The sequence below is a fragment of the Lynx canadensis genome, chromosome B2 (genome assembly GCF_007474595.2).
Source record: "Lynx canadensis isolate LIC74 chromosome B2, mLynCan4.pri.v2, whole genome shotgun sequence".
NCBI lineage: Eukaryota > Metazoa > Chordata > Mammalia > Carnivora > Felidae > Lynx > Lynx canadensis.
The window spans coordinates 133,005,442-133,018,803 of NC_044307.1; the positions used below are offsets into that span (position 1 = coordinate 133,005,442).

General features: G+C 35.2%; 1 protein-coding gene across 3 annotated transcripts in view; it reads left to right on the forward strand.

The window, feature by feature from the left end:
* ADGB (androglobin) overlaps positions 1-13,362 on the forward strand; it is a 164,493-nt gene that overhangs the window by 116,125 nt on the left and 35,006 nt on the right. For all 3 annotated transcript variants that reach the window (XM_030316536.1, XM_032593262.1, XM_032593261.1), the window contains 5 exons: positions 1,100-1,234; positions 1,749-1,902; positions 5,278-5,465; positions 8,446-8,630; positions 11,570-11,769. In XM_030316536.1, coding sequence (XP_030172396.1) covers positions 1,100-1,234; positions 1,749-1,902; positions 5,278-5,465; positions 8,446-8,630; positions 11,570-11,769 — 862 coding nt within the window. The remainder of the gene's footprint in view (positions 1-1,099; positions 1,235-1,748; positions 1,903-5,277; positions 5,466-8,445; positions 8,631-11,569; positions 11,770-13,362) is intronic.

Consider the following 13,362-nt stretch of genomic DNA (forward strand, 5'->3'; position numbering starts at 1 on the left):
TCATTTGAACTGGGACACTTTTCCAAAAGGGACAGAAGGAGCACTATTAATAATTATGCCAGGATTATGAGCATACATCAGGACTGCCCCAGGCAAACCAGGATATGTGTCAATCTTAGTTCTCATGACTCCCTCAAAGGCTTACAACTGCCGCAAGGATAAATATGTCAATTTTCTCCCATCATCAAAGACCAATGATCAAATGGAACATGTGGATCCTATGCCCCATAAGACTCTCATGGTTTTGCTTCTCACTGACAGTATAGTTAAGCCATGCCTCCTGGAAGGCAAGAACACCTCTGGCTCTGTCTTGACCTCTAATACAGAACCATTTTCTATGGCCATGATGGCTTCCATCTCAGCAAATTCCATCGACATTATTCCAAAGACCCTAGATTCCTTGTGCTACTGAAGCTAGATCCAGTTCCTGGCAGAGTGGGAGGATAAGAACATAGAGGATCTTTCACATCACTCTCATCCTGTTCTGAGATAAGCCGCAGCCTTCCAGGAGGAAACAGAGAAATCTCTACCCGTACTTGTTTTAGCCAGTTGCACATACCATTCCCTTACGGGCCAGAAATCATGTAGAAGGGAAACTCTGACATTCTTTCCTTGTTCATGTCTTTAGTGGGTTTTTTTTGTTTGTTTTATTCGTTTTTTTACAAATCCATGCCTTACTTTAAACTATATTCTGTATTGATTCCCTATGTCAATTTCAGACCTTCAGTGGCCTCCACCCAGTTTCACTGCTACTTTGCCTGTTTCTCATTTTCCTACCCTTATAGTTTGAGTTTTCGTGCTGATTGCCTACCCAGAAACTTTAATTATTTTCTCAATCATGAATTAAGTTCTCCTTTGATTAAGAACTTCAGATAACTTTAGAGATCTTTGAGAGACATCTTTCATGGTTGACCTGGAATGGGAGTCCCCTACCTGGGAGCCATGCACCATGAGCCCTCAGCCTTTGACTAAGGACTCAATCCAGCCAACAATAGACTGTGGTCTTTTATGTTGTCTTGCCTATTTATTTTTTTGTACATAAAGTTTATTTGAGAAGTTGTCTTGGCCATTGCAACTTAAATTCTTTTTACATTTCTAGACTAATGTTTAAAAGCAAGTGCAAGTCTGTTGAATCTTATCCATGCTATCAAGATGAAGACACTAAGATTGCTTTTGCCGACTATACTGTGACGTATGCAGACCAGCCACCAAATAGTTGGTTTATAGTATTCAGGTGAGGTTATCATAAATTGTCATATGATGTCACCTTTAAAGGCATGCAGTATTCATATGTGTAGTTTTATTCATGGTAGTAGTGAAACTACAAACTTTTAGCTTACTTTCACAAGTTAGCACTTCTTCCCCACCTGCTATACATTACTGAGATATTATAGGAATTTTTATCCATGTTTCTTTAAATGAAATATGAAGAATGTGAAGTTAATTATTAGAAATTTTTATGTGTATGAAAAAATAATATAATAAATGCAAGTGCTTTCTCTATGGAAAGAAATAATTTCATTTTCAAGTAATATTACTAGGTAAAAGTCACAAATAACTTACAAAATGAGATTTTTAAAGGGTTTTCATTTATATGACAAAGTATATTAATAATTAAGAAACCAATAGGTGTACTTTCTAGTTATTTGAAACTTCACACTTACTTTTTTATGTCTTGGCAGTAAACCTAATTTCAAACTTTCTGTATGATTCATGTCAAGAGCAAGTTTATGCTTTTGTAATTACAGAGAAACATTTTTGTTTCCTCAAGATATGATCTTGCTTCCCAAAGTATATACCACGCTTCCAGTCTGCGTGCTCCACGTTGTTAACAATGACACAATGGAACAAGTGCCAAAAGTGTTCCAAAAAGTGGTGCCTTATCATTACACAAAGAATAAGGTAGGTGCAAAATGTATTCTCCTCATATGATACAGTGACAGTGAGAAGCCAGTGCCTTGCAAGATTCCAGGAGAAGGTAGAGCACATGTGCTTTCAATCTGCTTAAAAGAGGAATAAGGGTCCTGGTCTTTTTTTCTAGAAGTCCCATTTATTTGACAACCTGAGGTATTTAACGTGAGTGCTAGAACATTCACCTCTCAGCTCTCTTTTTGTCTTCTCTCCAAAGAAGGTATGACAAAAGGAAAGCATTGGAAATTCTTATTAAAATCATAAAATCATACAAACTCTTAAAATGGAAATGGAGCTGAAGGGTTCATTTAGTCCTGTTATTTGATCAAATCAGCTGGTTGCCTCATTTCCTCTGGGTTTTACTCTATCCCTAAATGTTTCAGGAGATTTGTGATTACGTGGCCACTCCTTACCTACCACCCCCAGTCTTTTATAGGGATACACAGATTCCTTAAAAAGCACTTGACACTTTATTTCTGCCAGATGGTAGATCCTAATCTGATGATCGCTCAAATCATGTTGCCTCTCTATTTGAATCTCATCTTTGTGTTTTGGGTTATCTCCTCTAAGAGGGAAGGATAACAAAAGGCAGTACATACCTACACTCTTAAGTTGGGACTTTTTTTTTCCCCTGATTCTTCATTCTTCAGCTGGATAACTTTGAACCTTTTCGTCTTTCTTTTTGAACTATGGCTGTAATTCACTTTGAAACTTCATTTCGCCTATGATTCTTTGCAGTATTTTGCACAAATTAAGACATGAATACTGGTGTATGGGAATGAACAATAAATTTTAAAGAATACTAACTCCATAAAAAACCGAATAGCTCTTTTGAGTTGTTTTAGGGATTTAAAAAAATAAGATTAAAAAAATTTTAAGACTTCATTGCATGTTATATTAACAATAAATAGGCGTCTTAGGTTCACAGCAAAATAGAGAGGCAAGTACAGAGATTTCTCATAATCGCCCTGCCCCCCCCCACATGCATAGCCTCCCCCATTATCAACGTGCCCCACCCGAGTGCAACATTTATTACATTGATCATCCTACATTGACACATCATAATCTCCCAAAGTCCATAGTTTATATATTATGGTTCACTGATGGTGCTGTACATTCTTTTGGTTTGGACAAATATAAAATAACATGTAGCCATCATTACGGTATCATAAAGAGGGTTTTCACAGCCATAAAAATCCTCTGTGATCCACCTATGTATTCTCCTTCCCCCACCCGCTTGCAATCCCTGATCTTTTTTCTGTGGGGATTTACTTTGTCCAGAATGTCATAAAGTTGGAATCTTATAGTATGTAACCCTTTCAGATTGGCTTCTTTCACTTAAAAACACGCATTTAAATTTTGTCCCTGTCTTTTTATGACTTAATAGCCCATTTCTTTGTAATAATAATATTCCATTGTCCGCATGTATCAAAGTTTATTGATTCACCTACTGAAGGACATTTTCGCTGCTTCCAAGTTATGGCAACTATGGCTAAAGTACCTACATACATCTGTGTGCAGGTTTTTGTACGGACATAATTTTTCGACTCCTCTGGGTAAATACCAAGGAGCACTATTGCTGGACTGAATAATGAGAATATGTGTGGTTTTATAAGAAATCACCAAATTATCCTTCAGAGTGTCTGTACCATTTTTTACTCCCACTGGCAATGAATGAGACTTTCTGTTGCTCTGTATCCTCATCAACATTTGGTGTTTTCAGTGTTGTGGATCTTCACTATTCTAATATGTATGTAGTGGTATCTCATGGTTGGTTGAGTTTCTCTGATAACATGCGATGTGGAGAATCTTTTTGTATTTGCCATCTGTGTATCTTCTTTGGCGAGATGTCTGTTAAAATATTTTTAACCAGGTTGTCTTCTTATTGTTGAGTTTTAAGGGTTTTTGTATATTTTGGATAACAGTCCTTTATTATATGTGTCTTTTGCAAATATTTAAATATTACGTTACTGTCATTCAGGAGTCTTGAAGTAGTTTAGAACAGTCAGGTTCTCTCTTAAAACCCTATCACTGGTTTAGCTTTAGACTTTCACTTACCAATATGTATCCTACCATTTTATAACTCTTTATTTTCCCTCTTAAAATTATTCTCTGAGCCTAGGCAAACACAAAATCAGAGTCATGTAATTTTGTTCTGTTTCTTTAATGCATTAGTACCACAAACTCAAATAATAATGAAAAGAGCAGTAAATCTGTGTAAATCTTCCCTTATTTCCTTGCCCCAATATAATGTCAAAAAGTTTTTATTGGTGTAGTGATTCTCATCTCAAGTATTATAATTCTGGTTAATATTCCTAGATATTTATGGCAATGTGTTGAATTCATTCTGTCTTATGTATTTCATATTTCGTTTCTGGAAATCTAAACACATAAGAGAGTGTCCTTTGCATCAGAATCAACTGGAATGCAAATCTATATTTTTCTTCCTCATTAGAAGGATCTTGGGGCTCCTGAGTGGCTCAGTCAGTTGAGCATCCAACTTCAGCTCAGGTCATGATCTCACAGTTCGAGAGTTTAGGCCTTGAGTCAGACTCTGTGCAGACAGCTCAGAGCCTGGAGCCTGCTTAGGATTCTGTGTCTCCCTCTCTTTCTGCCCTCCCCCACTCACACTCTCCCTCTCTATCAAAAATAAATAAACGTTAAAAAAATTAAAAAAAAAAGAAGTGTCTGGAATTATAAACTCAGAATTGCTTTGAACTTTTGTATCTCATTATGATATCATGCTGTTGCTTCACTGGCATTTTGGGCCGATGGATAGCCAATTATGTGGAACCAAGTTGTTACCCACTACGACATCATCCCAGGTTTCTCAGCTGCTTCTTTTCTGCAACCCGAAGAGCTCATCCCCATACTCACATGTGGGATCCCTGGAACCATATCTGCTATTAACTTGATAGCTTTATCTGCCAATTGACATTGCAAGGGAACTACATTTCCCTGAGCACTCTTGCTTTTCTCATCTTGTATTTAAAAAACAGGGAAATCAAGTAAGAAGTTATTGGGATACTCCAGGATGATGTGATGATAAAAATCTGCCTAAAGAAGCATTAAAAGAATTGGAGGAAAACATAGCAATCCTCTCCCAGAGTTACGCACTTTGTGTTATAGATTGGGATCCGCATAAACAGAAGTGTTAGAGTTCCTCATTTTCTCTGGAAATTGTAAGATGGGACTTTCTAAAAGGGATTTCAAAACCTAATGCTAGTAATTTTTGTTTATCAAGAGATCTTGGGATCTTTACATTTATCAAGATAATAAAGCATTTTAGTACTAGGAAACCATATGGTGTACATTTGAGAGACTAGTAATAGTATGACTTACTTCTGTCTAATTCTCTTTCTCTAGAAAGGCTACACGTTCATGGCTGAAGCATTTACTGGTGACACATATGTATTGTCCTCACGTTGGAAACTGCGCCTCATTGGTTCTTATAATCCGCTCCCATGCCTATCTCGAGACTCTCCAAACAATACCTTCACCATAAAGGAAATCAGGGATTACTACATACCCAATGACAAGAAAATTTTATTCAGGTATATTATATGTATTATATGTAATATATAGTATATGGCAAGAGGAAAATACCTGAAATTGGCATTTTTTTGGCCACCAGATGGGTGCTGACATGTTGTCCTTCAGTGACTGTGGCCAGAGAGGTTAAGCCTCTAGATACACGGGGCTCTGGGTTTGACCACGGTTAAATTTTTTAACATATAAATATATTATTAAGGAAATAGGGCGCCTGGATGGCTCAGTTGGTTGAGTGTCCGACTCTGTTTTGGCTCAGGTCATGATCTCACAGTTCATGGGCTCAAGCCCCGTCCGTGTTGGGCTCCATGCTGACAGCACAGAGCCTACTTGAGATTCTCTCTCTTCCTCTCTCTCTGCTCCTCCCCTGCATGTGCTCTCTCTCTCAAAAAATAAATACATAAACTTAAAAAAAAAAAGGAAGTAAAGGTCACCTGTAATGAAACAACCTAGAAACAATCACTGTTAGTATCCTATTGTATTTTTGTATAGTGTTTTATTCTAATCACAGTTTATCATTATTAAGATCATAACATAATTAAAGTTTTGTAACCTGACTTTTTAAAATAAATGTTTATTCATTTTTGAGAGAGAGGGTGAGTGGGGGAGGGGCAGAGAGTGAGGAGGACAGAGGATACAAAGAGGGCTCTGCACTGACAACAGAGAGCCCAATACAGGGCTGGAACTCAAGAACTGTGAGGTCATGGCCTGAGCTGAAGTCAGACACTCAGTCCACAAAGCCACCCTATAATCTGACCTTTTTACTTCACTTTACAGTGTGCACACTTCCCAGTGCCATTGAAACTTTTTATAAACTCTTGATTACATAGTAATCATTTGTATGAATATGCAACAATTTACTTTGGTTATTTTTGTTTTTATTACAAATTTCCCATTTCTATATTTTCTACACTATTAATAGAGGTATGATAGGCACATTTTATTGTAAATATTAAAGGAAATTATTATTATCTATTTATTATTTTAAAGAGATTATATGTTTTAAAGATTCTATATGTCTTGGTAAATTTGTCTTCTAAAGAAACACCTGAGTCTATTTGACAATATATGCACAAATATAATTTACTGTATTCTGGCTACTTTTCCCTCTAATCCTTAGTTATTTGTTAAAAAAAACTTTTTAAATATTTATTTATTTTTGAGAGAGAGAGAGAGAGAGAGTGTGTGAGCTAGGGAGGGGCAGAGAGAGAGGGAGACACAGAGTCTGAAGCAGGCTCCAGGCTCTGAGCTGTCAGCATAGAGCCAGATGCAGGGCTCAAAGTCATGAGACGTGAGATCATGACCTGAGCCAAAGTCGGACGCTTAACTAACTGAGCCACCCAGGTGCCCCTTTATTTATGTGTATTTTAGAACTTTTTTTTCCTTTTAAGAAACATGCATACATTTTGTAATGTAAAATAATCAGTAGTAAAATTAAATTACAGAACGATATATAGAGTATATCCCAAGCGTATTTTTTTGTTTTTATGTTTCTTTATATATTTCACATGTAGGTAAAAGTTTAGAAAAAATACTAACAGAAAACATATGAACTGTAGGTAATAGAAGGGGCAAAACTCTCTTTTTAATCCATCTGCCTTTGTCATATGTCTGCACACTGGCTATTAGAAAGCAAGGGAATAAAGGAAACAAGTGGGAGGAAAACATTCCAGCAATTAAAAAATAATTGTGACATATTTAAAAAATTTTTTTAACATCTATTCACTATTGAGAGACAGAGAGAGACAGAGCATGAGCATGGGAGGGGCAGAGAGAGGGGGAGACACAGAACCCGAAGCAGGCTCGAGGCTCCAAGCTGTCAGCACAGAGCCCGATGCAGGGTTCGAACCCACCAGCAGTGAGATCATGACCTGAGCCGAAGTTGGAAAGCCCAATCGACTGAGCCACCCAGGCGCCCCTGTGATAAGACATTTTAACGACTGATGGGAAACCACTGTATCACATTGCAGGGCCACTAATAGACTAAGAAGTGGTATTTAACCCAATACCTAAATTCATCCTAGAAGCTGGTCCTAAAGCTATCAAGCAGAGTTGGGGGAAGGTGAGGAGGGAACTGCTTCATGAGCATATGTGAAAATTCGGGAATTAAGAAGTGTGTGACCTTTTTAGGGAATTGAAGATACTTGTTTGCAAAGTGGAGTTCTAGGGGGTGATGGCAAGCAGTAAGGCCAGAGAGGTTAGCAGCGCCCTTCCCTGAGGGGCCTCATCAGGCAAGAGATTTCCATTTCACCTTAAAGGCAACAAAACGCACTCTCCTCTCTCTCTCTCTCTCTCTCTCTCAAAATAAATAAAATAAATAAATTAAAAAAAAGGGAGATTTAAGATACAAAAAAAGAGGATACACAGAAAAGCAAAATTTATAGAGAAATTGAAAGTTTATAGGGGATTCACCTATTTATGAGGATTTACCTAAAATAAGAAAAATAAAAACAAGATAAAACAAACACCTCTTCAGTTGCATTAAGGGAGGGGTTGGGATGGCAATATACTACACATTTCATCTTTTTGTAAGATTCCCAACCTGCATGGTCAAGAGTATAGACGTTGGGCACTAATTTTTATTTCTCTGTATTTTTATGAGTCAAAGAAAACATGGTAAAGAGTGAGGTTTTGAAGGATGCTGCCTGTTGTTCGACTGGAGAGGAGGGTATAATGGAAAGATTTGATGTGTCAGTAGTTTGCAGATCTATCATGTTTTATGAGTGTTTATCATATACAAACAAAAAGTTGCATTTCCTGTTTGGAGTTGATGATGATGAATGTCCTATACCTATTTCATTTTACCATAGCGTATTGAGATCTTTTGTCAAAGTCTATAATAGCGATAGTATTTCTAGGTTTTGGGTCAATTTTACAAAATGGTTTTACTTTTAGATTTTCATATCAGCTAATTACACAGTTTCTTTTACTGACTTAAGGGGAAGATCAATAAATTGCTTACAAGTCAAATGTTTTTCCTTACAGGTATTCAGTTAAAGTTGCTTCACCACATCCTGTTACAGTGCAGGTACGGACGTCCAAATCAGATGCGTTCATCAAGCTACAGGTCTTAGAAAATGAGGAAACTATTGTCAGCTCCATTGGGAAAGGCCAGGCTATAATTCCAGCAATTAACTTCTTGGGGAGTGAAAAAGTTGTGAGCTCCCAGTGTAAGTGTGGCTTTTTAAATTTGTTATTTAGATCCATAAGTAGATATTTATGTTTACATAACTGATTTTAAAATGATTTAAGAGAAAATAGTAAATAAATATTTAAATCTGTAAAACCTGATATTATAGTAAAATATTTTAAAAAACAATTGCATTTGTGTGTCAAATTAGTCTCTGAAGATCAACAAATTGTTATAATTCTAAGAATTGCAATATTATAATAGAAATATATAAATATTTCATATTTAATATGAATATATAAATATTTAATTGAAATAATTAAAATATTATTTTGAAAGATTTTTTCACTGTTCTTTTATCCCTCATTCATTCTTTTCAGAAATTACTCTTATGTATTAAAATTAACAGAAGTTTTGAAGCTATTACTTTCAATGTAATAGTCACAAGAACTATTGATAAAATAATATTATTTCTGAAATAATGGAAAACAGAGATACTGAGTTACATATTCAGTTATTTTAGTAACTTGATTCTGACCATAAAAATAATACATTGCCCAATGTAGAAAATTTTGAGACAGAAAATTATAAACAAGAGAAGAAGAAATCCCTTGTGCTTTTCCTGAATACTGCCATTGTGTCTTTTTTTTAAATAACTGATTATATCTTATAGTTGACCTTTACGTAACAATTTATAGCCAGCATCCTTCCTGAACTCTCATTCCCAATAGTGCTTATGTTGATTATCTTAAGTATAGAAGCAAATTACTAAAAAGAACTTTTTTACCTATGTTCTACCTAATATTTATATATATATATATATATATATATATATATATATATATATATATATTTTCTTTTCTCTCTTTTTTAAAATAGATGCACCCAAAGCAGGGCTCTATTTATTTTCTTTTATTAAGTGGGAAATGTACCATATTAGATTAGTAAGGTTGAACTTGAGTAAAATTACAAATTAAGCAATTCTTTTGATCCTGTTTCCTTTTCTGCCATTATTTGACCTTCATCCCTAAATACACCCAGAGTTGTTTTCAGTACTCAGTTCACATTACTGCGTGTGGCTTTTCATTCAAATTGGCCTGCACACCATTTATATCTTCCTTCTGATACATGAAGACCATCAGAGTACCATTAAGTTTTGCTAGTCTGAATGATGCTCTTACTCTTTAAATTGGTTCTGTTTTCTTCACTCTATTCCACTCAACACAGATTTCATAGTTTTGTTCACGCAGGGATATCTTAATTCTAAAATGTCAGCAGGCACTTATGTGCAACTCTCCTATAGTATTTGTGGCCTCCTGTTTTCTCTTTAAACAACTAGTTAAGGGGTGCCTGGGTGGCGCAGTCGGTTAAGCATCCGACTTCAGCCAGGTCACGTTCTCACGGTTCGTGAGTTCGAGCCCCGCGTCAGGCCCTGGGCTGATGGCTTGGAGCCTGGAGCCTGTTTCCGATTCTGTGTCTCCCTCTCTCTCTGCCCCTCCCTTGTTCATGCTCTGTCTCTCTCTGTCCCAAAAATAAATAAAAAACGTTGAAAAAAAATTAAAAAAAAATAAACAACTAGTTAACCCCAACATTCCTCTCCAAATCCCTTTGATTGAAGTTAGTGGAGTCAAACACTGTTTATGGTTTGTCATATGGTTTATCATTATTTCACTTCAAAAATTACTATTCCAAGAGAATTACACACAAACATTTGAAAAATAATTTTATGAGTTTACATGTTGCAAAGAAGGGAATAGAAATGGAGTAGAAGGATAATTGGGACAGAATTCAGAAATTAATCCAAGGTTATAGCCACTATCCAAAATTGTTCTTCTTTTACAAGATACTTCCACTTTCACATTTGTATTTCTAGATGAACTTAATACAGTTTTTTCAAACTCCCCTCAAACAATGTAAAAATCTATCATTTTCCTTCTGATTGCCTTTGAATATGTAGATTGACTAATTTGAGGAGAACAGACAACTTTGTTGTTTGAATTCATATGCAAGTAAAAGCTATTTTTTCCATTTATCCATGACTTATTTTATATTTCACAGATTTAAAAATGTCTCCATAGATATTGATAGAGTTGTTATTGTGAGTTAGATATTGTCTTTATTTAGATTTCAAATGGGACATTAATTTTAAAGGGATGCTATTAATTTGTATTTATTCATTATGTAAGTAGACATTGAAATTCCTTTTTCTTTCTAAATGTTTTTCAGTTGCTCCTCTTGGAAGCATATTCATTTATGAATTCTTTATGACCTGTATTTCTAGAGTATCCCTGCCAAAATTGCCTCCAAAAAAAAAAAAAAAAAAGAAAAGAAAAAGAAATGTGTGTGTGTGTGCATGATATTTGTAGTGAAATAAGGTATGACAGACTATGATATTTATTCTGTAAGCAAACATTCTACTGTACTAAGGAAGAAATAAACTCCATTGCAAAGATGTAGAAGGCTCAGAAGTGACCCTGCAACAAAATCTTAAATATAGGCCTCTTCAGGTTTTGCTTTATCTCCTGGGAATTTTAAAGAATCTCAATATATGTCATATAATTTTCAGGAACAAGATCTTTACCAGTACTCATGCTGTAAGATTAAGATAAAATTTGTAATTTTCCACAAAATTTACAATCTAAGAAATTGGGTCTTTGGGGAAGTATTATGGACTAGGGATAGTAAAATATTTTATTTCATACGACTGTGTAAGGCTCAGTTTTGTTGATGGTATACCATAATTAATATAATGAGTGGTTGCTCAGAATATGCATTGCTATATGCAAATCACATACTACTATGGTAAATTTGCTTAAGACCAGAATATTTCCAAAGCCAGTGATGTTGCTTTTTTATCTTATTAAAACAAAACAAATATACCTGTCCTCTGAGTGTCTTATAAAAGGATATACCTAAATAACACAGTCATAACTATGCATCTCACACATTTTCACTTAAGTGTGGTATTTCTCCATTCAGCTAGCAAGCAGATTCTTGCAGTGCAGACTTCATCCAAGAAGGAGCAAGAATTGTACACTAAGAAGAAATCCACCCAGGGAAGTCAGAAATCCTATAAGGGTAGAACTGTAAGTGCAACAGTAGACACTGGTCAGCCTATTTTGGACGAGGAACCTATCAGTATGCCCACCATAGAAGAAAATGCTAGCATGCCACAGCAGGTATCTTGACATTTAAGAGAATCATTCAATGAATGGTATTGCTTCTAAAAATCTGACAAAAATTACAAGAATTCTCTTCCTAAAAACTGTCAATGAATTGTATGTGATTCTTTCTATATGCAATCCCACCAGTGTAATGCCACCCGTAAAAACAGAATTAAGGAATAAGACATTATTTAATAGTTTCTCTGTGCAGAGATTTTAAAATATATAGCAAATTTAATATGTACACTAACCCTATAATGTAGATCTAAAAATATCATGTTACATATGAATTAGGAGGCTCTATAATTACAGAAAAGGTCTTACATATTTAAAAAAAAAATTTAATGTTTATTTATTATTACTGAGAGACAGAGAGAGACAGAGCATGAACAGGGGAGGGGCAGAGAGAGAGGGAGACACAGAATCTGAAGCAGGCTCCAGGCTCCGAGCTGTCAGCATAGAGCCCAACGCAGAGCTTGAACCCACAAACGGCGAGATCATGACCTGAGCCAAAGTCAGACACTTAACCAACTGAGCCACCCAGGCGCCCCGGAAAAGGTCTTATATTAATAAATTCTAATTTGCATGTGCCTTAAGGTAAAAAAAAAATGTATATATATATATATATATATATATATATAAAACAATTAATATGACTATATATATGACAATTCATGTAATTTACAGCAACAGAAGAAAACATGATCTATCCATTGGAAATGAAATAAAATTAAATAAATAAATAAATCTTTATCTGACTAATTACAATAAACAAAACCAAATTATTAATCAATTAAAAGAATAGAAAACTAAAGTCAGATTAAATATTAAGATCCAACTATAAATAATCTAAAAGTGACACTTTTAAACAAAATGGCACAGAAAGTTTAAAGTTGAACCGAAAGAAGTGTGATGATACATTAATATCTCAGTGCATAGAATTCATGAAGGATATTGTATAAAAATAAAAGGAAGAACATAACAATTAAAAATGACCATAACTAACATATAGTATAACCTGTCAAGACTCAATGAATTAAAAGCAAAAACTCTTTAGAACTACAGAGAAAAGTAATGTTAATTAACAGTTGAAGACTTGAATATGCAACTCTCAGAAACCAACAGACCGAGCTCAAAGAATATATATGATCCCTAGGATTTGAAAATTTAAGCATAAGGGGTGCCTGGGTGACTCAGTAGGTTGGGCGTCCGAGTTTGGCTTAGGTCATGATCTCAAGGTTTGTGGGTTTGAGCCCCACATCAGGCTCTGTGCTGACAGCTCAGAGCCTGGAGCCTGCTTCGGATTCTGTGTCTCCCTCTCTCTCTATCCCTTCCCTACTCACACTCTGTCTCTCCATGTCTTAAAAACAAATAAACATTAAACAAATTTTTTGAAGATTTAAGCATAAGCTTAATTCTTGAGACATTTATATAGAACACTTCCCTGAATACACTGAGAATATATTTTTCATAGCCTATTGAGAAAGAAAGCCTCAATAAAAACCAAACTATATTATATAGGTGTTATCTTAACATAGTGCAAAAATATAGAAGTCAGTAAATAACAGTCTAAAATCCCATAAATGTGGAAACAAAGTAAAATATGCT